General features: G+C 36.4%; 1 protein-coding gene across 1 annotated transcript; it reads left to right on the plus strand.

Moving 5' to 3' along the window:
- The first annotated feature begins 1,850 nt into the window (after window positions 1–1,850).
- LOC127424395 (procollagen-lysine,2-oxoglutarate 5-dioxygenase 1-like) lies at window positions 1,851–24,723 on the plus strand. Its single transcript, XM_051669560.1, has 19 exons — window positions 1,851–2,060; window positions 2,715–2,806; window positions 5,765–5,898; window positions 6,039–6,202; window positions 9,679–9,791; window positions 9,986–10,049; window positions 11,868–11,965; window positions 12,061–12,162; window positions 12,437–12,568; window positions 14,620–14,741; window positions 15,020–15,124; window positions 16,574–16,699; window positions 16,996–17,137; window positions 17,365–17,478; window positions 17,614–17,679; window positions 19,845–19,949; window positions 20,041–20,187; window positions 20,409–20,534; window positions 23,789–24,723. Exons 1-19 carry the CDS (start codon window positions 1,973–1,975, stop codon window positions 23,942–23,944), a joined length of 2,196 nt encoding a protein of 731 aa, XP_051525520.1. The 5' UTR covers window positions 1,851–1,972; the 3' UTR covers window positions 23,945–24,723.
- The last annotated feature ends 1,973 nt before the right edge of the window (window positions 24,724–26,696 follow it).

Here is a 26,696-nt window from a genome sequence, read left to right on the forward strand (position 1 = left end):
ACAATTATAAACCAAGAAAATTACATCTTTTATTTGTTATAATGAGATATCACCTGAGCCAATTTGAATTTGTATTTATTTTGTTATTGTGCCTTTTACTGTCATACATTAATATGTACATATGTATTGTGTTATTTCTTTGTAATTCCCTTTGTACATAACTAACGTGTATATTGGTTAATGTTCTGCAATAAAAAATAACAAAATAATAACAAAAAATGTGTTAAAGGAATATTCTGGGTTCAGTACAAGTTAAGTTCAATCATCAGCGTTTGTGGCATAATGTTGATTACCACAAAAAACAAACAAACAAACAAACAAACAAACAAAAAAACATTTGGAGTCTTCCTTCCTGTTCATGAAAAAAAAAAAATACAAATAAAATCGAGGTTACAGTGAGGCATTTACAATGGAAGTGAATGGGGCCAATTTTTGGAGGGCTTAAAGGCAGAAATGTGAAGCTTATAATTTAATAAAATCACTTACATTAATTCTTCTGTTTAAACTTGTGTATTATTTAAGCTGTAAGTTGTTTAAGACATGGTTGTTATGGTTATTTTAGGGTTTACAGCATTATGTCATCATGGTGACAAAGTTATCAAATTGGATATAATTTGACATAGAAAAGATTAGTAAGCAATGTTTTTCACACTGAAATCATGTTAAAGGAAAGGCTAAACCAAAAATTAAAATTCTCTAATTATTTACTCACCCTCATGCCATCCTGGATGTGTATGACTGTCTTTCATCTGCTGAACTAAAATGAAGATTTTTAGAAGAATCTCTCAGCACTTTTGAATCTCTAAGAATCCAGCGGTTAAATCAATAGCTTCAGAAGCGATATGATAGGTGTAGGTGAGAAACAGATCAATATTTAAGTCATTTTTTTTACTATAAATTCTCTTCCCTGCTCAGTCAGTCTCCACTTTACTTTCACTTTCTTCTTTTTGTGTTTTTGGTGATTCAAATTTTTCATGCATCCACCCCCTACTGGGCAGGGATAAGAATTTCTAGCAAAAAAAATAAAAATAAAAAAAAATAAAAAAAAAAATAAAAACGAAAAAAATAAAACGTATATTGTTCTGTTTCTCACCCACACATATCATATCACTTCTGAAAATATGGATTAAAACACTGGAGTCGTATGGATTACTTTTATAATGCCTTTATGTGCTTTTTGGAGCGTAACAATTTTGGCACCCATTCACTTGCATTGTAAGGACCTACAGAGCTGAAATATTCTTCTAAAAATCATAATTTGTGTTCTGCAGAAGAAAGAAAGTCAAACACATCTGGGATGTCATGAGGGTGAGTAAATGATGAGAGAATTTTCGTTTTTGGGTGAACTATCCCTTTTAACAGTCGAACATGTGCACCTTATGGCTATACTTTTGAAACAGTGAGTATTTTAACCTCCATTCACTTCCACTGCAACTGCCTCACTGTTACCCAGATTTTTTTAATTTCAATTTTTTTAAGAAAAGGAGGGACGAGTCAAAATACATTTTTGTGTAACCAACATTATGCCACAAATCGTGTTGATTGAGTTGAACTTGTATTCAACCTGGAATATTTCTATATAGCTATTCCTATAACATTCCTTCTATTGCTCGGAATATAAACCCGGAATCTCAGCTTCAGTGACTGAAATAATGCTTTCGACTCCTTGAGAAAGTTTTTAAATAGGTTGCAATGAATATTGAATGTTAATTGTTGATGTTGGTGCTGCTGCTGCTCATAACATCTTCACCTCTCCGCTATTTTTAAGCATGACTGGTTCTTCAGTCGGTAATGTAGATATACACTTCCTCTGTGACGCGTGGTCAAGGATTTTGTGGGCTGAAATCGAGGGGTGGGGAAAGGCAGAAGTGGGCTGGCTATGTCTGTACAGTAATTACAAGTAAATTTCTCTCGAGAAAAGGCGTTATTTCATCAGTCACCGACGGCTCGCTGTTATTGCAGAGGTCCAAGTATGAGAAGACCAACTCTGATCTTTCTTTCGTGTTTGTTTACACTATTTCCCCCGCTTCTCTGTCATCAGCAGGGATCGATCCCCGATGGTAAGACAACGATTTCAGCTTATCATCATCTTAGATAACCGCTTCTGTACGTGATACTGTAACACACTGCTGCTGTGTTACAATGATTCATTTCAATGCTTCGTTACACAAATCTCATGCACTCGTTAAAGTTAGCCGGACATTACGGAGCCCCGTGCCGCTGACGTGGACCGTTCATGCAGACATCGGATCCGCGTGAATCAGTGCAGCAGCAGATCTCCGAGTTTGTAATGATGAATGACTACTAAAAGAACACAAACCACGCAAAATGTTTACTTAAGGTCCCAAATTGTAGCTGCGAAAAGGCGTCATCATAACCGTGCAACAAAATATGTTTTTACGCACTTGAGTTTTCTCGCTAAACGTGACCAGGAATGCGTTTATTGCATAACAAGAAAAATCAGATGTAAATATGATTTTATAGAAACCGCCTTTAAAAAGACATGTAACGTAAGAATGAGCTTTCATGCAACACGTTTTAAATGCTGTTCAGGAGCATTTTAGTATTCCAGTGTGATCCTATCAGGAGAAGAAAAGGGATGTGGAATAACTATTAGACAGTGTTCTTCCAGAGGAACCGAGCAGATGTGGACATGTTTGACAAATATTGGCTGCATCTACTTTAACACTGACTTGAGTTTTTCTCACTATCAGGAGATCTTCTAGTGCTGACTGTAGCCACACAGGAGACTGATGGCTTCAGGCGTTTCATGAGATCTGGACGACACTTCAATTACACCATCAAGGTGCAGCACTTTCTCAACAATTTGTCTTTCATATGTATTGTATATACGGTATATAAGATAAATATATAAAATACATAAAATACCTATTTTTGCACAATGTCCCCCCAAATTCTATACTCTGTAGGACAGTTATACTGTAATCTGCAATTATTATTTAGTAATGCAAATCAATGTCTGGGCACAATGATTTAATTTGATTAAAATCAACATTCAAATTAAATTTGGTAAAACAAATACCACAATAATGTAAACTTACAGTGTTCTTTACAAATGTAATTTACAATTTATATACACTGGGGGCCAAAAGTTTGGAACAATGTACAGATTTTGCTCTTATGGAAAGAAATTGGTACTTTTATTCACCAAAGTGGCATTCAACTGATCACAATGTGTAGTCAGGACATTAATAACGTGAAAAATTACTATTACAGCTTGAAAAATAATTTCAGCATGGTTAAATGTTTTATTATAATTTTTTGGGGGGGCAATTTCAAGCATTGTATAGCCTTCATTCCTCAAAACAATGATTGACTGACGAGTTTCTGGAGAATGTTTGCCATTTTTGACCTAATATTGACCGTAAAGGACAGTTCACCCATAAATGAAAATTTGCTGATAATTTACTCACCCTCAGGCCATCCAAGATGTATCTGAGTTTCTTTCTTCATCAAAACAGAATTTAAGACTTTTAGGATTTCATTTCAGGCCTCCTCCTTTAAACAGTACAAGTGAATGTACTCCATTTTTTGACGGTGCAAAATGCATATTTAGGGTGCATCAAAATAATCCACATGACTCCAGTCAACAAATAAAGTTTTTCTGAACCCAAACGATTGATTATTTTTAGAAACAAAACAATACTTATATACTTTTTAACTACAAATGTTCGCTTCCGTACATCTCTGTGATGCGCGCTCATGAGAGGGATGATGTAAGCTCGTTAGTAAGGTCATGCGTCACGTGGAAGAGGAGTCAGGAATAAATATATATATTTATATTAGAATTTTTTTTTCAAATATATATATATATATATGCAGTACTGTGCAAAAACATTTTAGGCACTTGAGGATGTCTTCAAAAATAATTTCATAAACAGTTTTAATTTATCAATTAATGTCATAAAAAGTCCAGTCAACATAAAAAGAGCTAAATCAATACTTGGTGTGACAACCTTTGCCTTTAATAAAGCACCGGTTCTCCTAGGTTCACCTGGACACAGTTTTTCTTGGTTGTTGGCAGATAGGATGTTCCATGCTTCTTGGAGAATTCACCACAGTTCTTCTATCTATTTTGGCTGTCTCAATTGCTTCTGTCTCTTCATGTAATCCCAGACTGACTCGATGTTGATGTCTGTGGTGGCCATGACATCTGTTGTAGGACTACTTGTTCTTCTTCAGTTCAGTTCTATTTGCAAAGGCAATGTTGAAATCTAAAACTGATATTTCCTACTGATAAACTAAAGGCAGAATATATAAAATAACTGTTTTAAGACACATGTTTTTGTGAAAAATATCATGCGGCTAAGACTTCTGCACAGTAAACTACTATATGCATACTTTATGTAATTATCTGTAATGTAGATTCTGAAGGGCATTACTAAATGAAAAAAAATATTTGATCTCTTATATTTTTAATTCTCATAACAGATTACAAAAGGGGTGTGAACATTTGAGACAAAAGGGAATGCAAACGGATCTTCTCAACTATATATTCTGTTTATTAAACCTCCGATTAATGGGTTATCAGCTGTCTTCCTTTGGATTTCTATCTTGTTTCTAAACAGCAATCTAAATCGAGCAATTCTGTGATTTGGCGACTAAAAACAGCCATTTGGCTCCTTACTGTTTCAGTTTAGGAGCCAATGGCTCCTTAGTCATTTATTTAGTCTGGAGCCCTGCAGTCTATTGCATACTGTGGCAACTCAAACACAAACACAAAGACAATGTTAAGCTTCATTTAATGAACCAAATAGCTTTCAACTGTGTTTGATATAATGGCAAGTGATTTTCTAGTACCAAATTAGCAATTTAGCATGATTACTCGAGGATAAGATGTTGCAGTGATGGCTGCTGGAAATGGGGCCTGTCTAGATTTGATCAAAAATGACTTTTTTCAAATAGTGGTGGTGCTGGTTTTTACATCAGTAATATCCTGACTATACTTTGTGATCAGTTGAAGGCTACTTTGGTGAAGTACCAATTTCCTTCCGAAACAGCAAAATCTGTACATTATTCCAAACCTTTGCTGCTAACGTCTTAGTGCTAGATACCACAGGACACCTTCAGAGGTCTTGTGGAGTCCATGCCTCGACGAGTCAGAGTTGTTTTGGAGGCACGAAGGGGACCTACATGATATTAGGCAGGTGGTTTTAATGTTGTGGCTGATCGGTTTATATCCATCCCTTTGTGTTACCAACATCATAATAATAATATAGGTAAAACCAAAACTATATATAGCAATAAGAACTTAGTTAGTTTTACTACACTATATTACCATATTTTGGGTTTTCCTGTATTATTACTATGTTTTTACTATGAATATCATGGTTAAAATATGTTTACTGTAGTAAAACCATGGGGAATTTTGTGGTTATGGTTTTACTACAAAAATCATTGTTTAAGTATGGTTACGGTCGTAAAGCATTGGTTAATCTTCATAAGATGCTATTGCTATTGTAAACCAAAAATAATTGCGAAGAAAACACAAAAAGATCGCAAGGGAACATAAAAGTTATTGTGAGAGAACGCAAAACTTTTTGTGAGAGAAAGCAAAACCATTGAGAGGGAACGCAAAACTATTTCAGAAAAAAATAAAATAAATCCCTGTGTGCCCTCTAAGGTGCTCTTTTAAAATATGACCCTAACACTTCCTGACAGTTTTTACAAGATTCACCCTATTCGACAGTTAAAGGTCTATAATTTACAGACTGAAGCCTCACATTCTTTTGCTGTTTTTTAGGTCCTCGGGAGGGGTGAAGCATGGCAGGGTGGAGATTACATGTCACCTCCAGGTGGTGGACAGAAAGTGCGCTTGCTGAAGTCTGCTCTGGAGGAGATACAGGAAGAGAATAAAGTCATTCTATTTGTGGATAGGTAGTTATCTCTTCCTTTATATCAGTAAATATAATAGGTAGTCAGTAAATAAAATATCAGTAAATATTGACTATTAATTTTCCCGGATTTGGTTGGAATTTCAAGTATCAGTCTCAATCTTTGACTTGGACTTTCCACAGCTACGACGTGATCTTTTCTTCTGGTCCAAAAGAGCTGCTGAAGAAGTTTCAGCAGGCCAAACACAAAGTTGTGTTTTCTGCAGAGACTCTGATCTGGCCAGACCGTCACCTGGAAGACAAACATCCGCACGTCAGGGAAGGGAAGAGGTTTCTTGGAGCAGGAGGCATGTATCAGTCTCTGTTCTGGTATTAAGGGTTTTAGCAATATTTAGAGGGAACCTAACTGAATCATGGAAACCCAACAAAATGTAACATGCCAAAATAGCTTTTTTAGTGATATGCTAGCTAGTGTTAGAATGCTTAAAACATGCTGGTGGGAAGCACTGGTGCAACTTGCTCACTATGCAATGGTTAGCAGAGCAATTGCTCAATGGAAAAAGCAATGTTGTTGAATAGTCTAAATGAATTAGTCCTCAAGCCCCAATCTACACCATGATGGTAACCCCAATACTACAACAGAATAGATATTCTTCTAAATCTCAACATAAGAAAGCATTAAACACTAGCAGGTCCCCTTTATATTCATATTGCACAAAGACACATAAAATTAAAACTTAATTTTAACATTTACTCTTCCTGTCGAGTCCCATGCAAAGCATTTTGGGAACTACAAATCCTCTGCCCAGTTTCAGTTAACCCAAAAAAATATTCATGTTGTCCCAGCACAAATGGATTAAGTAAAATGGACACTTTTTTGTTGTTGAATCAACTCAGTTAATTTAAGCTCCCGTGGTTATAAGAGTTTTTTGTTTTTTGAGTAATATGAGTAAAACTGACAATAGTGAAAGTACAAGTTTTGAGTTCTAAATGAAAGTTTATTGCACATTTAACCATTAATGGGTGAATCTAACCAATTAATGTCCGGGTCATATTTCACTTGTAAAATCAGAGGAATCAAAAGTCAAAATAAAAATAAAAAAGCAAAATAAAAAGTTTAGAACTGTGACAAAAAAGTTCTTACTCTCATTACTCTAAAATGAAAATGACAATCATCCTGTATGGACACAATGATTTTCTTTCTTTTTTTAAATCTTTGAAATTCACATATAGTTTTTTTGTTTTTTTGCAATTATTATTTTTTATTGATTCATATATACACAACAAAGAAAAACCCAACACATATACAACGAATCAACAGTTCACATTCAACCCCCAACGAACACCCCTGTGGTCACACATAATAACACACAAACACAACAACAACAAAAAAGAAATAGAATAAACATACATAATTAAACTAAACTACACTCTCCACACCCCCTCCCCGAGAGTAGCCCAAAAATGCTAAATAATTGCCCCATTTCTTAAATAAATCCCAAAACCCCAGCCTTCTATTTGCCACCTCCTCAAAAGCAGACACCCTCCCCATTTCCACACACCACTCCGAAAATGAGGGCGCTCTATCCGACTTCCAACCCCTTAAAATAATGTGCCTGCCAATCATGAGACTGGTCAGAACCCAATTTTTATATGATTATCCCCCAAATTTATGACCGCCCCATCACCCAAAATACAGAGTCTGTGACAAAGCATAAATGTGAGCTCCCAAAATGTCACACATACAACTCTGAACCTTCAACCAAAATTCTTGGATCTTAACACACCCCCAAAAAACATGAATCGTGTCTCCATCTTCTGATTGGCATCGCCAGCAGGTGGGTGTGTCTTTAAGACCAAGCCTATAAAATCTAGAGGGGGTCCAATAGAATCTATGTGGCGCACCCTTGCATGTTTCTCCCATAATCTCTTGATAGAAGTTAAAGCTCCACCCCCCAGACTCTGAATTAACAAGGAGTAATACACTGATGCCTCATGACCTTTTCCAAATGCAGTAATCACCACTTCCAGAGTATCTGCTGCTCTAGGGGGGTGTGTGCTACTCCCAAAAATAGTACAGAGCAGGTGACGCAGCTGTAAATACCTACTGAGAACTGAGATCTGGGAATCTCAAAGTGTTGAACTAAATTTTCGAAAGATCTAAACACTCCACTCTCATATAGGTCATAGAGTGTAGTAACCCCCCTCACAATCCACTCTGACCAGCAGAAAGGGGACTTATTAATACATAATTTTGGGTTCAGCCATATGCTCGAGGTACCATTTAAATAAATGTCCAAATTAAACACTCTGGACACTTTTGTCCATAACGCATGCAAATGTGAGATAACAGGGTGTGACTTAACTTCTCTGGTTAGTTTAATTGAAAGGCTTTGTAGTGGCAAAATAGGGGCAAGACCTTCCTGTTCAATACAAAACCAGGGAGGGGTTCTCTCAGGTGGAAGCGACCAATGAGCCAAATGTCTGAGACCGAATGCATAATAATAAAACAAAATCTGGCTAGGCTTAGCCAACCTTTGTCAGTCGGCCTATGTAACTTATTAAAATGTAATCTGGGACATTTACCATTCCAAATGAAGGACTTCACTATACTGTCAAATTGCTTAAAATAAGAGAGGGGGATATCTACAGGGAGAGATTGTAACAAGTAGTTACATTTTGGAATACAGTTCATTTTAATAACATTAAATTCCCAATCTTAGATAAATGTAATGAAGCCCACCTGCCCACATCGCTCGAGAACCTTTTTATTAAGTGGTCAAAATTAACTCTAGGAATAAAATGTGTGTACGTGTGTGGCTTAATTGTCATGAAATAATGCCTATGAATTCATCCTTATAGCGCATTAAGTGTATTACGTGTGTGGAGATTTCAAGGGGCTATATGCAGCAATTAATAATTTATTACTTTTACAGTGGAACTTATCAAGTAGGGTGGATAGAACATATCGAATTTGATATAGCTCATAATTGATCATACAGTAGCTAATCAACCCGCAATAAAAAAAACAAAAAAACATCTCTTTTAGTTTTAAGAAAATCCTGAGAAAGCTCCAGAAATTTTCATATTTATAAGCTGATGTAAGAAGATAACAGCTGTGAAATAATCAATGCATATTTTACCATCTTTATTCCCCTCTGTGACCATTCTAATAAACACACTGTTGCATGTTTTCATGGCTACTGGTTAAATCATCTGTTTCAAGAAATGCTTGTGCACTGTAAAAAGTGGTCACCTGCAGTTATTTACATTTACATTTATTCATTTGGCAGATGCTTTTATCCAAAGCGACTTGCAAAAGAGGAAAACATAAGCGAATCATCTTAAGGAGACAGTGGTACGAAAAGTACCATATTACAAAGTAATATGTAAAAAAAAATATGGTTACGTGCTCATGGAAAAGATGTGTTTTTAGTCGTTTTTTGAAGACAAGAGATTTGTGTTGCCTTTTTTAGGTAGAAAACCTTTTCGTTAGATTTTCTACCTAATCTAACCATTAAAATTTGTTTTGTCGTAACAGATTCAGATATTTTTGAATAAAACCTGATTTTTCGACACGAAGCACAATTTTTAGGCTAACATTGTTTCAGTGTGTACAATGAAAAAGGTTTTGTCAGGTAACCTAAAAATGTGCTTCATGTGGTAACACATGAATAAGTAACTGGTTTAACTGGTAAGTTTGACCAAACAAAGTATTTTTAATTGGTTAGATCAAGTAGAAGTCGATCCATGAATTGCATGTGACCACTTTTCTTTTTTTTGTAGGCTGATTCCAATTTAACACTGGCTGTTTTATGTCTAGGCTTCATTGGCTATGCACCCAAACTTAAAGAAATGCTCTCTGACTGGTCAGGAAAGGACAGTGACAGTGATCAACTGTTTTACACCAAGATATTTATCAACCCAGAGAAAAGAGTAAGTGTTTGTGCAGAATTATTATTATTATTATTATTTTTAGTTACCCATAATGTGGTTTCATAAAACTTTATAGCTCTGTTCCAATTATGTTTTCAGATTGCACATTCAAGTTCACAGTTTTCAGCAATGGCACATATTAAATGTGTTTATGTTGCATTTTGACATTTTCTTCCCTTTAATTTCCTCTTTAGAAATCTATAAATGTAACTCTGGACAACAAATGCAGATTGTTCCAGAATCTTCATGGAGCTCTTGGTAAGTGTATCATTTTGTGCTCTTACAGCCTGTTTTGTAAGGTTAAATTGGAGAATGGCTCCTACATATATTAATCTATAAAGTCTTTAAGTAAGCCACATTCTACTAGCATCAGCTTTCGTGAAAAGCTTCCCGTTTTATGTCTTCCAAAGTGCAGCGTCAGTACAGTTCTTGCCCTGAGACCTGCTGAGAAACTTCCTCTTTCTGTAACCTTTCTGTTTAATGAGGAATTACTAATGAAACGCTTTGCTGAAGGTCTCAAAATGCTGATTGGTTGCAGATGAGCTTCTCTTTGGGTTTTGGTCTTCTGCTCAGCAGGCAGCTGTAGTTTTGACTCACAGCCAGATTGTGGGTGGAGAGTGAGTTTCTCAGTTGCCTGTAATGGCACTTGTGGCTGGAATGTTAGAGCTCACTATAAGGTGTGCCTGTGCACACATACACATCCCAGCAGGATGTGACAGTCCAGGTGTACCACACTGCAGCTATAATTTGGTTAAAAGAATACAATGTACATTCTGACTGGGAAAGGCCTATTACAGCACCATAAATATGTAGTTATGCTGTCATTTGTAAGAGATTGATCACCACAAATTAAACAAGGGTTTTGTTGTTTTGATGTTTCTGTAACAGACACTTTTGAGTATTACTTTGTCAAAAGTCTTCCAAGTGCAGAAAGGAATAGATTATCTCTAAGACAAACTGTTTATTAGTGCACTATGAACACTAAAGTAAGTTAAAGGAACATTCCGGTTTCAATACAAGTTAAGCTTAATCGTCAGCATTTGTGGCATAATGTTTAATATGACAGAAACTATTTTTGACTCGTCCCTCGTTATAAAACAAAAGGGGGAAAAATCGGTGTTAGAGGATTCACTTACAGTGAAAATTAATGGGGCCAGTCTATAAATACTAAAAGACACATTGTTTCAAAATTAAAGCCACAAAATGTATTCTACTCGATTTTGGTGTGATAAAATCACTTATAGGGTTTAGCGGTGTTTCGTCGTCATGGCAAAATGAAAAATGTATTTGTATTTGACATATACAGTATATTTGACATGGTCTACATTTAGGACCATTGCGATGTTTAACCCTTGTGCGTCAATTTAAAAAAGTTACTCAGAGGTCCTTGGAGGACAAAAATGTCTGCATCAAAAACTGCCATAATAATATTATATATGAATATTATTTTTCACTTTCAATGAGTAAATTTTTATAACCAACATCAGTCCTGATCATAACTACCAAATATTCATTCATTTTCAGGATTTTAACCCTTTAAATGCTAGTTTGTTTTCATAATGCCACTGTTGTTTTTTACACATGCACACAAATTTCTCAATACACACATACAAAACAAACTCTGACATCCATACCAATACACCCACGCAATTTTAGCTGCATCATTTATTCAGTTGGCCTGCAGTGCTCTGTAATACAGCGAACAGAAAATAGGAAAAAAGCATGTATTTGCTCCATAGGCTAAACATGAAAAAAATGGTGCCATCTGGTGGAAAATATTAAAAATAAACATTTTGAAGCCAGGGCTCCGGAATGAAAGCATAATATCATAGAATTCATGATTTTATGCTTTAATGGCACTGGGATCAAATATTGCATTTTCAATGGGGACATCTGTTTCCTTAAGTTCCTAAGTGTTCTGTTTGGAAAAATAAAATGTAATTTTTTTTAATGTATTAGTTTATTTATTGTTGTGGAACAAAAACAAAAAGATAGCTAAAGAATTAAAAGATTGTACTTAAACAGAGTGGCTACAGAACGATCATATTATTAATCTTTGTTTAATTTCATAAACAGATGAGGTTGTACTGAAGTTCGAAGATAAACGTGTGCGAGCCAGAAATGTACTTTATGACACACTTCCTGTTATAATCCACGGCAACGGACCCACCAAAGTAAAGTGATTTACCATCGTGATTCAAATAGATATAATGTACAAGCAAGATCTGTCTTCTTTAGTTTCATTTTTATTACATGCTGTGTCTTTCAGCTCCAGATAAACTACCTGGGCAACTACATCCCAAACCTGTGGACATTTGAAACAGGCTGCACAATTTGTAAAGAGGACTTGCGACCACTTTCTGCACTCCAGGTGAGTCTTACATTCATTTTTTCCTCAGTTTCTAATCAGTGGTTGTTTTTCAGTGTAAACAGTATATCCTGGAGACATTTGGGAAGATACTGATGTTTATTGCTCTTATTCTAATCCTTTTATGACTTAAGCTCAGTTATCTCAGACACAGTCATAGTCACAGCTACAGTAAAGCATATACATTTCAACTAAATCAAGATTTAGGTGAATATTTTTTTCAGTTAGAAATTCATTCAATCAAGTCTGTTCATTAAGACTTGCTGTTTGTTTGCAGGAGAATGAATATCCTGTTGTGGTCATTGGGGTCTTCATCCAGCAGCCCACTCCATTTGTCACTGTGTTCTTTGAACGCTTACTCAATCTTAAATACCCTAAAAACCGACTCAGATTATTCATCTATAACCAGGTAAGATATTATGTTACAGATTTATACCTAAATACTATTTTCTATGTATCTAAGTTTCCAATTATGCTCTTAAAATTGTGACACTCTTTGTAAAATCTATCTTTATAGACATAACACGGACACATTGAGTTTATAAGTGAACATGAAAATGGTAGTTCATTTAACCCATTAGGTTTAGATTGGACTGACATACAATACATGCTGCACCTGCGATTCAAACGTGATATTTACTGTTTACATTACATTTAAAGGGGTCATGACATGCCTTTTATTATTATTTTATTGTAGTCCTTGAGGTTAACTTATTAGTAAAGTTATTTGCACCAAAATAGTCATATATTTGTATATGACTATACAAACCCTCTGTCAGAAACACTCGGTTTTAGTGCTGCTTCTCCTTTAAGTAAACACCCACTGTTCTGATTGGCTCTCTCACTGCTCACTGCTACTGGGCAAGGCTACAGAAGTTTTAAGGTAAAGGAGGTGTTGATGTGTTGTTGTGGAGGTGGTCAGATGCAGTGTGACATCACAGTGTGGAGGAAGTAGAGAATGAGTCGTTTTGGCTGCTTGGTTTCAACAAATGCTCTTTTCGCAGTGAGGAGGACGTTTTGAGTTCTGAAACTTACAGGATGTTTTTATACTACAATGACCTCTTATATGTCAAAAGGAAATTTTGATTCCTCATGTCATGACCCCTTTAAACCATGTCTGCGTATGTACACCCACTCATAAGTATGCTCATGAGCACTATATTAGTTCAACAATCAATAAACATCCCCTTCTTGTACAGGAAGTATTTTCAAACTAATGCAAAAAAGATTATATTTGATATTTGAGCATTCGTTGTTAAAGATGAAGGTAACTACAACAAGCGCAGATGCAGAATATCATTGAAACATTCAGTTTCATTGGCGTGAATGAGTAAAACCCATCAAATAAAAATTCCCATTGCCTTCGATAATGTCGAGGGCTCAAGGGCCATTTTTGAAATCGGTTCCCTAGTGACTGCATAACGTGGCTCTGAAAGTTCTTAATTTGGTTGGTGCAAAGCACTTAGTGTGCATTTATTTTCTGTATTGATTAAAATAACACTTTCATGAGAATGGTGATAGCACTTAAAAACACTTTACGGAATGTGTGCAAAAATCAGCCTAGTTCAGCTCGTAAGCGCCATCAGCAACTGTATGCACCCAACTACAGCTATACCATCACCTCCTGTGCACAACTTTTTTTTTTCTTTTTTCTAAACAACAATGGCAAAATCAGAAAGCTGCTCAGGTTCCCCATCAGCTTGTGATATGCCCTGTTCTGTTCAATACAGTGTGCCATTTTATCCTCTTTTCATAAGCTGGGTCATCCTTTGTTAATATTCAGCAAAAGGCAGATAGCAAAGTAAACCAGATCAGTTTGTTTACATCGTCTGTATTGAGGACACAAGTCCTGTTGAACAGCTAAATTTCTTCATGGGCTTTTATTTTATTATTGAATGCCATGAGGTTCTTTATTGCCCTTTTGCTCACAGATTGCAGGTTTAATGAATGTGCTAAACTTTTCACTCAAGTTAAGTGAAAAAATTATGATAATGTACCAGTAATGGCTGATGCTTTTAAAGAGAAAGTTAACCTCAAAAATGAAAATTCTGTCATAATTTAATCACCATTATGTCATTCGAAACCAGTATGACTTTCTTTCTTTGTATGCTCTTTGAAAGGCAAGACTTTCTGTGGATAACAGCTTAAATTTTCTTTTTTTCCTCACTCAAAGCAATTGGCTTCAGAAGACTTGGAATATATAGTGCATGAGTAATGTGGATGATGCTTTTTGTGCTTTTGGAGCTTGACAGCCTCTGGTCCCCATCCACCTTTATTGTATGGAAGAGAGCAGCGTGAATATTCTTCAAAACGTCTGTTGTGTTCCACAGAATTCAGAAAGTCTTTTGGGTTTGTAGTAAATGATGGCAGAATTTAATATCTCTTTAAAATAAAGTGTATTTACAGTGTCTGTAATATGCCTATATATACATTTATTAATTCATTTAATTTATTTTGTAGGAGTCACACCACGATCAACAAGTTCGTACATTTCTAGAGTCTCATGAGTCTGAGTACAAGGCTGTGAAGCTGATTGGACCAGAGGACGGTTTAGATCTGGTGACCTCACGTAATATAGGCTTGTAAGTGTCCTCTTTACATAGTACAATTCAGTATTTACAGAGACAAATTAAATTCTGAGCAATGAGCAAATGTATCGGCATTATAGACACTTCTGTATCTATATAGTACACTTGAACTCTTTGTAAACCTGTGAATACAGTTACATTGTTGATCAGTTTACGTAAAAAATGTTAGCAAATTTTTATTGCGAAAGTTCCAAAGAACTCCAATATGCTTAGAATATTCTGTATTGGAATGGAAGAGTTTATATATATATTTTTTAATATTTTTGTTGCAGCGATATGTGTCGAGATGACATTGACTGTGAATACTTCTTCAGCATAGATGTGGATGTGGTTTTAAAGAATGAAGACACACTTAAAATCCTAATTGAGCTCAATAAGTAAGTAAACACTCAAAATAATAATTTTAAGATTTATGCATTTCAAATTCACAACAAAATTCCATCAAATTGAATTCAGTAATCTTTAATAATAATAATAATAATAAGAAGAAAAAGTTGTATTATAATCATTATTATTATTATTATTATTATTTTAATATTACACAATTCAATTTGATGGAATTTTGTTATGAAATTAATATGTGTTAATCTAAAAAAATAGGCTAAAATATATTTTGAGTGTAAGTATAGTATGTACATGAGGGGTCACAGGGGTTTTCTGTGTTGAATTCATGTCCTCTGTCCTATAATGAAATACATAACTATGTAATAACTGGTCTTAAAGGAATATTCTGGGTTCAATACAAGTAATCAATAATTATTAATTATTAATAAAAATGAATTTCGACTCGTCCTTCCTTTTCTTTAACTGAGATTACAGTGAGGCACACACAATGGAAGTAAATGGGGCCGATTTTTGGAGGGTTTAAAGGCAGAAATTTGAAGCTTATATTTTTATAAAAGCACTTACAGTACATTAATTCTTCTGTTAAAACTCATGTACGGTATTATTTGAGCTGTAAAGTTGTTTAAATTGTCATTTTTACAGTCATTTTATGGTTTGTTGACATTACATCGTCATGGCAACGTAGTTGTAAAATTGGATATAACTTTACACAGAAAAGGGTAGTAAGTGATTTTATCACACTAAAATCATGTTTACAGACATATTGTTTATGTCTTGTGGCTATACTTTTGAAACTTTTGGTGAGTATTTTAACAGAAAAAAGTTGGCCACCATTCACTTCCATTGTAAGTGCCTCACTGGAACCAAGATTTCTGCTTTTTTTTTTTTTAAAGTAAAAGGAGGGACGAGTCGAAATAATTTTATGTGGTAATCAATATTGTGCTATAAATGCTGTCGATTGAGCTTAACATTCCTTTAAGATATATCACAGAAGTGTTTTTTAGGTTTCTTAAAGACCCCATGAAATGGCTTGACGAGCGCAGTTTTGTTGTAATCATGTAGTCAGGTCGATTTAAACATGTTAAGTAATATTTTTGACTTGACTAAAACAAGTTCATTTACATGTTACCACGTGAAGCACGTTTTAGGTTCTCATGTTTCAGTGCAGTTGGTGCTTGGGGAAGGACATTCTTCTTCTTAAAGGGCATTTTATTTGTACACGCCCCCGAGTGCAAGATGATGTCATCATTTTTTTTGCTCTGTTTTTACCAGAAGAGAAATACTGAACGTTACAAATGTATTTATGTGCAAAAAGTTATTTTTTCAACTTTTCAAAGTACGTTAGCATATAGATGACCACAAAGCTAACAGACATGGACAAAAAGCTACAAATGTCGAATTTTGATTTCAAGGAATCTTTATCACCAGACAAAAAGGATGAGTCCATTCTCTGTGATCATTCTGTTTTATGAATCCCGCAGGCCTTTCATTGCACCAATGATGACCAAACCAGGGCGACTATGGACGAACTTCTGGGGCGCGCTCAGTGCAGACGGGTACTACGCCAGGTCAGAGGATTACATGGACATAGTTCAAGGACGCCGGGTGTAAGTTATTGTATTTAGTTCATTTCATTTGAACTAACATCACCATTCACATGAAACAATAGAGAAACCGTAGAGAATTTGTTGTTAGAGGGTCCAGTATGTACATTATATGTGATGTAGTGCCCTAACAATGTAACATAAGCATAGTGAATGTTCATTATTATGCAGAGTAACATGCTAACATGTGCTTTAGTATTTTTAGATGTACTCTTAAAAACATGAAGAATATGTTGAAATGAATCCCACTGTGTGTATGGAGTATGTTCTCTGGTTCTAATTCTCTGGTTCTTCCGTAGTGGTTTGTGGAATGTGCCGTATGTGTCTCACATATTCATGGTGAAAGCAGATGAACTGAGGACTGACCTCAAATCTCCGGATCTGTTTGAGTCTGAAACGCTTGATCCAGATATGGCCTTCTGTGCCAACATCCGAAACAAGGTCAGAGAAGCTTTAATACATATTAACCAAGAACAATATCCCACCAGAATACATGACTTAAACAACTATTAACCTAAAGGTGGATGATGCATGTGAAAACATCTTTCAGAATGTCATAAACTACCATTTACTTTACTTTTTTAATATCACACAATGTTGTGTATAGCTCAGTTTGAATTGCTTGCTGGCTGATATCTCATACATTTCCTTTTTTTATTCATTCTTAGGGAGTCTTCATGTTTGTAACAAATATGCACACATTCGGACGAGTTTTATCTACAGAAAACTACCAAACGAACCACTTGCACAACGATCTCTGGCAGATTTTTGAAAATCCTGTGGTAAGTTTGAAAACTGCAGTTATTTCACAGAAATATTTCGCAGACAATCTTTGCTCAAATATTATATGAAAGATGAGGCATTCTAATTGAGGCTTTACCATTTGATATTGTTTTCTTTACTATTCCCTGGACCAGGACTGGGAGGAGCGATACATTCATGAGAATTATTCCAAAATCTTGAGAGACCATCTTGTAGAAACAGTGAGTATTCAATCAAGACACAAAACTGAGATGATGATAGCAACATTTTCCGAAGATTAAAGTTTTTGAGGTTGCATTTAAGATGGTTGCCCCTTTATAAAGAAGACTTAAAGAAATAGTTCACCAAACAATTAAAATTCTCTAATGTTTTACTCGCCCTCGAGCCATCCCAGATATGTATGACTTTCTTTCTTCTGCAGAACACAAACAAAGATTTTTAGAAGAATATCTCAGCTCCGTAGCTCCAAAAAGCACATAAAGGCAGCATAAAAGTAATCCATAAAACTCCAATGGTTTAATATACAGAATGTCTTCAGAAGAGATTTTGGGTGAGAACAGACCAAAATATAGCTAATTTTTCACTATAAACCTTGACATCAGCAGTCTCCTTGACAATCATGATTTCAAGCTTGATTAAACTTCCTATAGCGCCATCTTGCGTTCTGTGCATGCGTCAAGCACTAGGAAGTGTAGTCGAGCTTGAAATCATGATCGTGCCTAGAGACTGCAATGGCAAGATGTGCAGTGAAAAAGGAGTTCTATTTTGGTCTGTTCTTTCCCAAAACCGATTGGATCGCTTCAGAAGACATGGATTAAATTACTGGAGGCATATGCATAAAGGGCGATTTATACTTTTGCGTTGAACCTACACCATAGCCTCACGTGACAACATGTATTGTAAATACTTTGTACCGAAATCTCAGCATGTTCACATACTTTGATGAACTCGTTTTTAATGCTATAATAATTTAATAAAAGTAAAAAATACTTTGGAATTCACGAATTGCATTGCTTTTCTTTAAATATTCTCAATATACTAGCACTTGGCTGTGTATTCACAAAACGATGCAGACACACCAACACAAATCTGTAAATGCAAACCACGACGTCGGACACTACATAGAGTCTATGCCCTAAGTTCGACGCATAAGTATAAAACGACCTTAACTTTTATGCTGCATTTATGTGCTTTTTTGAGCTTCAATATTTTTGTCACTATTCACTTGCATTGCACGGACCTGCAGAGCTGAGATATTCTGCTAAAAATCTTAATTTTTGTTCTGCAGAAGAAAGAAAGTCATACACATCTGGGATGACATGAGGGTGAGTAAATTATGAGAGAATTTTCATTTTTGGGTGAACTATTCTTTTAAAGAATGAGCAATAGCAGGGTTGTGTGCTATTCAGAGAATGCCTTTAAATTCCAATTAAATTCCTGAATTTAAATTGAGGTACCAAACAGGATGCATTATTGTGTTTCAAATTTAAAAGAAGGAAAATTAAGTAAAATAAATGTAATGAAATGAAAATCAAAGAAATGTATCGTCATGTTTTTTGTACGAATTACCCATTTTTTTTTTTTTTTTCATATACAGACAACATATGTGGGGTATTTCATATTTTTTATTATATAAAAAATATTACAAATCAGTGATTGAAATGCCTGTTATTGTAATTTGTATTTAATTTATATACATTTTATTATATACTGTATATATATATATGTATATATATATATATATATATATATATATATATATATATATATATATATATATCTTTTTTTTTTTTTCATTTTCTCCCAATTTGGAATGCCCAATTCCCACTACTTTAGTAGGTCCTCGTGGTGGCGCGGTTACTCACCTCAATCCAGGTGGCGGAGGACAAGTCTCAGTTGCCTCCGCTTCTGAGACAGTCAATCCGCGCATCTTATCACGTGGTTCGTTGTGCATGACACCACGGAGACTCACAGCATGTGGAGGATCATGCTACTCTCCATGAGCCATGCACAACTTACCACACACCCCATTGAGAGCGAGAACCACTAATCGCGACCACGAGGAGGTTACCCCATGTGACTCTACCCTCCCTAGCAACCGGGCCAATTTGGTTGCTTAGGAGACCTGGCTGGAGTAACTCAGCACGCCCTGGATTCGAACTCGCGACTCCAGGGATGGTAGTCAGCTTCAATACTCGCTGAGCTACCCAGGCCCCCCATTTTATTTAGTTGAATTTAAATTTCAACTCAGGAACTGAAAAAGAAGCCAATTTTTAAATTCTGCATTTTACCGAAACTTGCATATTGGTGAGCACCTCTAATGACTTAAAGTCTCTTGTAAAGACATTATACTTGAAGATTTGTTTATTTTGACTTCTCAATGCAGCCGTGCCCTGATGTGTACTGGTTCCCTATTTTCACTGACGTGGCCTGCAATCATCTTGTTGAAGAAATGGAACATTTTGGCCAATGGTCGGGAGGTGCTAATGTGGTATGTGCTGTTTTTATTTGTCTTAAGACACATGTTTCTCTTGTTCTGTCTTAGTATTTCTTTTAAGTGAACATTATTTTTGTGTTTTTAGGATAATAGGATCCAGGGCGGATATGAAAATGTCCCCACAATTGATATCCACATGAATCAGGTGGGCTACGATAAAGAATGGCAAAAGTTCCTGTTGGATTATATAGCGCCTGTCACAGAGAAAATGTATCCTGGGTACTACACCAAGGTGAGTCTTGCTTTGTTTTTTGACTTTGAAAGACTGGTGACATGGTGCATATATTTTTCCACTATTAACATAGCTAGTAAAGGTGTCTCTGTGCTGACAAAAGACCCCTTGTCTTAGAATATACTGAAGGCAGTGGGAATGTTAGATGGTCTAGCTGAATTTCTTTATGTGTGAATGCTCCTTGACCTCTCTGCATCTGTCTGTGTGTTCATGTCCTGCAGGCTCAGTTTGATCTGGCGTTTGTAGTTCGGTATAAACCAGATGAACAGCCCTTGTTAAGACCTCATCATGATGCCTCCACTTTCACTATCAATATAGCACTCAATCAAGTGGGGATTGACTACCAGGTGAGTGAAAACATGGCCATGACACTTGACTGTGGTATAGGCACAAAAGGAAGTGGATTTTAACGTGGCAAAATCCCTTTAACACACAGGCTCTATTTTAAGAGCGCTATTGCTAAGTGCAATCATATGCGCAAAGTCAATGGGCATTGCAATGAAGTTTTGGTATTTTCCTATAAGTATGCACTAAGTCTAGGCACAAGTGGGTTTGTCGAAATTGCACACGCAAAGCTCTAATGGGCTGAGTCAAGTGCAATTTAATTCGGAGGTTCTTCAACGATTATTGCACCATCTGCGTCTTGTTATATTTTCCATTTCCTGTCAAGCACCAGCGATATAAACAAAGACATCACATTCATAAGAAGTTGGTAGTGTAAATTAATTCTGTATGCAATAAATTAGAAGAATATAAATAAGGGCTTTCATTCTTTTGTGCATTAACTGCATCCTTGTTTAATGTCAGGCAGTGACACACTCCTTTTATACGCATAGAAAATGTGGTTGTCATCAGGATTTGGATGCACACTCCATTAAATTATAGAGAGTGTAAGTATTATTGATCATATTGATTAAATGACACACAAATCATGGCTAGTATTAACAGTGATAGTATAGACCTTGCAGGTTAGGCTTTGGATTTTTGCATGCACTTCACTTCTACTGGTTGATTTTGCCTTCAAAATTAAATTAATTTATTGAAACACAAAAAAATTTAACCGAAAATAATTTTAAATTAAAATTATTTATTTAAACAATTGAAAATATAATCAAAATAACGAGGTGGTCAAAAAATATATAACCACTGTGATGAGGAGGAGGGCTTGGCCGGGCCGTGATGGAGCACGGCCAGCGCTGAATCAGCTGATCAGCGGGAGAGTGAGATAAGGGGCAGCCGGAGGCACCGGTTCGAGAAAGAGAGAGAGACGTACGCAGTCACGCTGCATTTTTGTTTATGTTGGTTTTAAGTTGAGTTTGATATTAAAACTTTATGTTGACTGTTCAGCCAGTTCCCGCCTCCTCCCTGCCCAACCTTTACCTGTTACAGTGGTGCCGAAACCCGGGAGGGGGGAGGGATGTGCTGTCGCAGAGTCCTTGCTGCTGCCATCCGCCAGTGGAGCAGCCGCGGCCGTCCGCGAGAGGGCGGAGGAGTGGTTGAGGACCGGGCGACAGTGCGTCCGGGAGCCGGCAAGCAACTTCTTTCTCTCTCTCCTCTCTCTCTCTCTCTGTGTGTCTCCGCTTGCCCTTTCCCTCTCCCCACACCTCCCCTCGTCTCTCCCCCAGGTTCATAGGAGTGGACCACCGGCTGACAGAACGGCCAGAAGGGCAGCGTCTCCTCCCCTAGAGAAAGGGGGGGTGTTAGTCAGACCGGTGGCGCCCCGGCCTGAAGCGGGTGGGGGAGGAGTGTGACGAGGAGGCGGGCGTGGCCAGGCTGTGATGGAGCACGGCCGCCGCTGAATCAGCTGATCAGTGGGAGAGCGAGATAAGGGGCAGCCGGAGGCACCGGTTTGAGAGAGAGAGAGAGAGAGATGCACGCGTTCATGCTGCATGTTTGTTTATGTTGGTTTTAAGTTGAGTTTGATATTAAAACTTTATGTTGACTGTTCAGTCGGTTCCCGCCTCCTCCCTGCCCAACATTTACCTGTTAAAACCACCTCCTGTGAAATCCAAACATTTTACCCTCTCCAATTTCTTCCACTGGCCCCTCTTGCAGTGACTTAAAAATCTCTCGAAAATTGGGAGGAGGGACCTTCAAACAGCAAAAATGAAATTCAATACGTTCTTGACCTGAGAGCAGAACTCCACACACTGGGGCAGTTATCACAGGAGAATTTTCTCCAGGCTCAAGAACGTCAAAGCCGGCTGTATAATAGGGGTACTTGACTACGGAAATTTACACCAGGAGATCCTTGTCCAAGTCCTTGTATTACTCCCCACATCAATCTCTAAATTACTCGCCAAGTGGCAAGGGCCCTTTGAGGTCACACGGCGAGTCGTGAAATCGATTATGAGGTTAAACGAATGGATAGAGGTAGAGCATGTCAGATTTACCACCTCAATCTCTTAAAATCACTGAGAGAGGCAGTCCCCGTAACTTTGGCGACAGTTGTTCCAAAGTGGGAGGAGCTCGGACCGTAGGTGAACTTAAAAACCACCGATCGAGTCACCCCGGTCACTTGCGGAGACCACCTCTCACTAGCCCAAGTCACTGAGGTTGCCAGGTTGCAAGGAGAGTTTTCCGACGTGTTCTCGCCTCTCCCCGGTCGTACCAATCTAATAGAACACCATATCGAAATGACCCCAGGGGTAGTGGTAGTGGGAGCCCAAGGACGCTTTTCAATTGAAATTAAAAAAATTTAGGATACTATAGACATTGTTTGTCATTCTTATCTGATGTACTTAACCAATGTCTTTGTTTTATTTGGTTATTTTGTTGTGGTAGCCTGTAGGGCTCTTTGAAATAACTGAAATAATTTGGCGAAGTGAAATGGAACCATTATGCAGTCAAGACCTGGAACTACTTCATAGCCGTGCGTTTACTTGAAAAATAATTGCACACCTGAGAACATCCGTCAACCAATCAGAATCAAGCATTCAACATATACCATGGGTATATACAGGTATATATATATATATGAGTCTGTTCCAAAACCTGGTGAGCGTCCTCTGGAGGGATCATTTTAAGACATAGGTATGCTGCCGACGCGAAGGCTATTCCGAAAGCAAGGCATCTTAATTATGCTGCCTCTTAAGGTATCTCGTTTTGGCCAAATTCGAAGGTAGCATCCAATGTATCCTTCCCCGGGTATGAGATCCCAGAATGCACCATGATGAGCTCAGCGGAAAAATAAATCCAAGATGGTGGTTGACGATCCGAGAGAAATTTAGATTGTAAATATACTTAATAATCCATTAAATACTGAAAAGTATTGATAATTTTTTTATATATATATGATATAAAACTAATGAATGCTGTGCGTATTTATGCTCATTAGAGGATTGGAGGATCCGTTGCGAGCCGAGTCTTTCATGCGCTGCGCATGAGTAGCGCTATTTGAATGATGCGCGGAGCTGCCGCCTATGTAGAGCGTTCCAAATCGCTCTCTTATGAGGCATCATTTCAGGAAGGATGCTGCCATATATACTGATATATATATATATTGTGTTTTTTTTCCAGCTATTTTGAAGTAGTTTGAAAGAATAACAGCATAATGTATTCATGATAAATTACTATTAATTACATCCACTTCTCTATTCAGGGTGGTGGCTGTCGGTTCTTGAGGTACAACTGCTCCATCAAAGCTTCCAGAATGGGCTGGGCACTCATGCACCCGGGACGCCTCACTCACTACCATGAGGGCCTGCCCACCATAGAAGGGGTTAGATACATCGCTGTCTCATTTGTAGACCCTTGAGTTGAGCTCTTTCTTTTGGACTTGAATCTGCTTTTCCACAAGAAGGGCTAGAAAAGATAATCAACAGGAGTTTGTGCTTGAACATGTTGAAACAGTGCCTTACAATTGTGAATATGTCAGTGTAAATATTGTTTTAACATTTCTGTTACATAAAGGCATTCTTTGATGTTGATATTAATGATGAATGTTTAAAGCAGTTTGACAGATCACTATGCAATATGTGACTTCCATGCAAGGGCATTTTTACTCAGTTTTATTTAGTGTCATATGTTGAAGGGATTATTCAGAGATGAACTTTTTAGTAATGCATACTGATAACCACACCCGTGGAGATATGTTTTGACTTGGACATTCACAAACATATCGACTTGTTTTTTAATGAATGATAGCCCTCAAGAATTCAGTGCTGCTGTTTGAAAACAGCCTGACTTATGATTTGTTTTCTTACTGCTTAATGTTGCTTGTTTAGTTTGGCAATTTAATTTCTTGCCTTGTTTATGAATCATTAATCATAAATTTGGAAAGAAAACAATAAAAAGCAGAAAAATTAACAAATGCTTAAAATGCATAAATGGTTATTAGCCATGATATCAGTACATAAAATGTTATTCTGGTGTTGTTTATAACCAGCAGCTAGTAAAGTTTTGTTCAGTCAGCTTTGTTCATCTTCATCTGTCCAGTTTAGTTTACTTTATTAATATAAATACAGGTGAAATCAGTGAATCTTAGTCAGAGTGTGCATCGAAGCTATTGTACACATCAAAAGAGAGGATAATTGAATAAATTTGAACCATAAAAAATAGATCAGAAAGCATGTTTGTTGCGAAAAAAAAAAAAAAAATCTGCAGCATTATAAAATTTATTCAGCAAGCAATATTCACTTTTTAAGTTTAAAGTAACAGTGTGCTGCATTGTAACAGATTTTAACAATATGACACAAAATGACACTACAATGATGGATTTGTGTCATTGTATGAGAAACTGCCATTTTTTGGGTAGAGTTTTCCTCTCATTTTTTAAGGAATGCTCAGTTTATCTACAATTTGAACATAAAGCAACACTCATAAAAAAATATTTTGGCCTATTTTTAAGATTTGCACATTTCAATTTCATAAAAAAAGTACTAAAATTTAAATCGATTTTATTTAAGTTTATTTAATAAAGTTAAAGATTATGCAATTCAATTTGATGGAATTTTGTTATGAAATTAAAAATGCATAGATCTTAAAAATAGGCTACTCTTTTAATAATTGTATTTATTTATCACACATTATACATTTTGCACATACACAGTGAAATTCTTTTTTTCACATATCCCAGCTAAGCTGGGGTCAGAGTGCAGGGTCAGCCATGATACGGTGCCCCTGGAGCAGATAGGGTCAAGGGCCTTACTCAAGGGCCCAACAGTGGCATCTTGGTGGTGCTGGGGCTTGAATCCCTGACCTTCTGATCAATAACCCAGAGCCACCACTGCCCCTCTTGAATAAACCTACTAGTTTGAGGGCAGTTATAAGAATATTGTATTTAACTAGTGAAATTATATTAATGGAGAAGGAAATGTGTGTAAATATTTTGGATTCAGAAAGAGGTTTTTGATGTAGTAAAAAATATGTTTATTTCTCTGATTATTGGGGGCATCTAAAAATGAGAGGGGCTTAGCATTCTGGACTATAGAAGTGAATGGGGCCAATTTTTGGAGAGTTTAAGGCAGAAATGTGAAGCTTATAATTTTATAAAAGCACTTACATTAAAGGAATGTTCCGGGTTCAATACAAGTTCAGCTCAATCAACAGCATTTGTGGCATTATGTTGAGTACCACAAAAATAAAATTCGACTCGTGCCTCCTTTTCTGTAAAAAAAAAAAAAAAGAAAAATGGAGGTTACAGTGAGGCACTTACAATGGAAGTGAATGGGGCCAATTTTTGGAGAGTTTAAAAGCAGAAATTTGAAGCTTATAATTTTATAAAAGCACTTACATTAATTCTTCTCTTAAAACCCATGTATTATTTGAGCTGTAAAGTTTAAATGATCATTTTTACAGTCAGTTTAGGGTTTGTTGACATTACATCATCATGGCAACAAAGATGTCACATTGGCTATAAGGTTAGAAAGTGATTTTATCACACTACAGTCATGTTACCACGCATACTGTTTGTGTCTTGTGGTTATACTTTTGAAACTGAGTATTTAACATAAAAATTGGCCCCCATTCACTTCCATTTAAGTGCCTCACTGTAACCCAAATTTTTGCTTTTTAAAGAAAAGGAGGTACGAGTCAAAATAAATTTTTGTGGTAGTCAATATTATGCCACAAATGTTGTCGATTGAACTTAACTTTTACTGAACCTGGAACATAAATTCTGCTGTTAGAACTTGTGTATTATTTAAGCTGTAAAGTTGTTCAAATCGTTGTTTTGAGGTTTACGGTGTTACGTCGTCATTGCAACGAACAGAAAATGTTAGACTGCGATTTTTTCACAATCAAATTATTGTTTTCATCTTGTGGCTATACTGATGAAACAGTGAGTATTTAAACATACTGTTTGGCCCCATTCACTTCCATTGTAAGTGTCTTACTGTAACCCTGATTTCTGCTTTTCTTAAAGGAGGGACGAGTCAAAAATAATTTTTGTGTAATCAGCTATGCCACAAATGCTGTCGATTGAGCTTAACTTGTTTTGAACCAAGAATATTCCTTTAAGTACGATGGGTTTGAGTAATATTCCTAATCTGACTTTTCACTGTGTATTA

The sequence above is a fragment of the Myxocyprinus asiaticus genome, chromosome 33 (genome assembly GCF_019703515.2).
Source record: "Myxocyprinus asiaticus isolate MX2 ecotype Aquarium Trade chromosome 33, UBuf_Myxa_2, whole genome shotgun sequence".
Lineage (NCBI taxonomy): Eukaryota > Metazoa > Chordata > Actinopteri > Cypriniformes > Catostomidae > Myxocyprinus > Myxocyprinus asiaticus.